At 36.6% G+C, this 3,568-nt stretch overlaps 1 protein-coding gene across 1 annotated transcript in view; it reads right to left on the bottom strand.

Moving 5' to 3' along the window:
• Positions 1-1,127, bottom strand: part of LOC107684850 (beta-klotho-like) — a 15,374-nt gene extending 14,247 nt beyond the window's left edge. The window contains exon 1 of the mRNA XM_016481223.1: positions 432-1,127. Coding sequence (XP_016336709.1) covers positions 432-1,127 — 696 coding nt within the window. The remainder of the gene's footprint in view (positions 1-431) is intronic.
• Between the last annotated feature and the right edge of the window lie 2,441 nt (positions 1,128-3,568).

Raw genomic sequence — 3,568 nt, 5'->3', positions numbered from 1 at the left:
AAATCATTGAATTACAGTAATTGCAACACACTGCAATTTATAAATATAATTAGAATGACCATTAAAACATAAAAAAAACTGTCCTTAAAAAATCATAATTACAATAATTCAAAAAAAAAAATCTTATTTTGTCTAGGATGTAAAATGTGCTTAATTGCCATGAAAACAATGTCAATTTAACATATGCTTTTTCTTCATGCAAAAAATATTTTTTTGTGTAAAACGTGATATTTTTAACAAAACTATTTATACATTTGTAACTGTATTTTAATTTATCTCACATTTGTGATTCACATTTGGAAGCTCACGAACGCCTAAATATCTTTCCCAGTGAAGGTCACAGTCGCGCCGCTGCATTATTTCTGCATTCGCTCTTTTCACAGCGGAGCTGAAAAACAAGCCCGACCTTTGACCTCTGACCCCAGACTCACCCTGAGGAGGTTGTGTGCGGCGATGAAGGGGTCAGCGGGGTCTCCGGTCACTCCGGGACCGTGAGCGCCGGTCCCATAGCCCTGGATGGCCAGGAGAAACGGGTTATGCATCGTAATCCAGTAGCGGACCTCGGCTCCGAACGTTCGGAAGCAAAACGCGGTGTAATCTGCGAAAACATCCGCCGTGCTTTGGTTGAGCCAGCCTCCAAAGCGCTCCTGCAGGACCTGCGGCAAATCCCAGTGAAACAGAGTCACGACCGGCTCCACCTGAAGCTCCTTCAGCTTCCCGATCAAGCGGCGGTAATGCTGCACTCCGGCCGGGTTGGGATGCGCCTTCACGTTTCCGTCCGGGAAAATCCGTGTCCAGGATAGAGAAAAGGAGTAGAAGTTCACACCTAGATACCGAACTGACTCCAGATCCTCCTCCCATTGGATGTAGCTATCGCTGGACGGATCCGTGTGACGAGTAAAGCGATCCCAAACCGACTCGCCTTTCCCATCCGCATCCCAGGACCCTTCGGTCGGGAACGCCACGGTCCCGACGCCCCACAGAAACCCGCTGGGAAACACACCGGTCTGCAGGAACGTCTCGTTCAGCGGCTGCAGCCACAGTTTAGATGCTTTTCCCTGGACTTTCTCAGACGTTCCCCATAAAATCAACACTAAAGAGACGCACACAGACCAGACACCGAACATCATGAGCCACCTACCATCGTCCTCCGCTGGAAAACCAAAGCATTATTAATAAAAGAAAACCAGAAGCTCGTAGTGAGAGAGAGAGAGACGCACATAAACACTGAAGATCTGAGAATGCAGGAAGATGAAGCTCTGATCAATGATTAACATGAACTCTGATCCTCTCATGACTTACAGCGTCTGAGAACGAGAGACACAGAGAGAGAGAGAGACTGATGATGGACGGAGAGAAAGAAGAAGAAGAAAGAAGCAGGGAGAATGAAGGATGTTTTATCTGGAAGATCAATGGAGCAAATTTAATTGGGCTTTTTCTGAAACACACACTGATGTCTCTGTGGGACTGTACACTATCTTAGATCACACCTTTCATACTCGGCTTAATTTATATATCAGTATGCACAATATCTAATATACAACGTTCATCAGTCTAAATACACGCAATATGATTAAATATATTTACTAATAAATAAAAAAATAAATATATTTAATAATAATAAAAAAAGTCCTCAAAATAGGCTTGGTTTTCTTTAGGATGCAAAATATTATTTATATAATAATAATAATAAGAAAGAAATAAATGAACAGAAACAAACAGACAATAAATAGACTAATTTAAAATAAAATAAAATAGTCTTTTATGAATCATCATTAATATTTTATTTAGTGGAAACAACATTTTAAAGACTCACTGGACTTCTTGCTACACTGTAACTTTGCACCAAATTTGATATATTCTTTTTTATAATTATTTACTATTGTTATTGTATTATTTATTTGTTTGTCTGTTTTTATTGCCATACCAGCATCTGTGGTTATTTTCATGGCAAGTTCAATGAGACAAATAGCAGTATAACAAAGTAATTAAAAACAACAATCGACAACCAACTCTCATCAATATAACAAACATTATACACGTTTTTCATTTCAATATCTCATTAAAAACTGTTTTAGAAACTGTTACTAAATTTCACAAATATTTACAAAAGAAACGGCAAGCAACATATTGAATTACATCTGAAAATATTAAGTAGTAATATACTCCAATAATCTGTTTTATTTACAACTTTGAAAAATCATACCATGTAAGACTAATTTAATAACTAGTATTTTTTACATGTATCATAAGTGCACACAATATTTGAATGTTTTGCATAACCTGAAAAAATACAGACTAAAATTTGTGCACAAAAAATAAATAATAAACAATAAAAAAGTGATATTTACCTTTATTTTTCAGTTTTCTCCACATATCATGCCTCATGTTTAATCTCAAGCTCTTTATCGCCACTTAAAGATTCAAAGTTTAGGTCTGAGATTGTGCAAAATAAAAAATCTATACGCCTTCATTCAAGGCATTTGAAAATAAATTATGTAATAAATTAATAAATGCAAAACTCTTTTAATGTAACGTTCATATAAACAAAGAAAAGGGTGGAAATCTGGTCGTTTTAATAAAACTCGTAATACAATATGGGACATTAAAGTGAATATGTTTAAAGATACCACCTAGATATGAACATGAATTATTTGCTAAGAATCTCTCCAACACATGCAGCACTGAAGAACATCATCTGACCTGGCTTTCACTCGTGAAGAACAGCTTCAATATCCCTCTAAAGCTGTTTCATGAGCCTCCGACATCAGGCCGGAAGACCAGCAAACAACTGCAATGAAAACGGCAATAAACCTTTGCTTTACATACAGGGTTGAAGATCAAACTCAATTGAAGTGGATGAGAGTTTTATAGGCCTCAGCGGTGCATGTGATTGTGTTTGGAGACACAGTTTGGGAGCGTTTGATTAGATCAGAAGACCGTTCAAAGAGGATGCTGGACAAACATCAACAGCAACTCAAGAGACACAAACACAGAAAACCTGATTTTCTGTCTGCAGAGCCCTTCAAAGACAGCAGCTTTAGTGAGTGAACTTACCAAACAACTCGACTCACACCCAGCTAATGCAAATATGATCTCAAAATATTTTGCTAACGTTACCATTTATGAAAACATTATTTCGGAATGTTTTCTAAACGTTCAAATCATCCGGCTTTTTAAATGTTCAAAAAACTTTTTTTTCTTGGTTATGTGAACATTAAAAACAACATTAAAGGGAACGTTTTGTTTTGCAAACATTATGGAAATGTTAATTTGTAATGTTCTCTAAACCATCTTAGATGAATGTCCAACTGTTTCAGAACTCTCCATGAACGTATAAATCATGTTTTTGTGCTAAAGTTTTGAGATTACTGTTAAAGATCAGATCACTTTGAATGAACGTTCTATTAATGTTACTGGAAGAATGTTTGTGACCCTGGTCTTAAGGGTCAATTTTTTTTAAATTGAGATGTATACATCATCTGAAAGCTGAATAAACGAGCTTTCCATTGATGTATGGTTTGTTAGGATAGGACAATATTTGGTTGAGATACAACTATTTATATAT

This window comes from Sinocyclocheilus anshuiensis, unplaced genomic scaffold (assembly GCF_001515605.1).
Source record: "Sinocyclocheilus anshuiensis isolate Anshui unplaced genomic scaffold, SAMN03320099.WGS_v1.1 scaffold121, whole genome shotgun sequence".
Taxonomy (NCBI): domain Eukaryota; kingdom Metazoa; phylum Chordata; class Actinopteri; order Cypriniformes; family Cyprinidae; genus Sinocyclocheilus; species Sinocyclocheilus anshuiensis.
The sequence above is the reverse complement of the archived record's forward strand: the minus strand, read 5'-3'. Positions and strand labels throughout refer to the sequence as shown.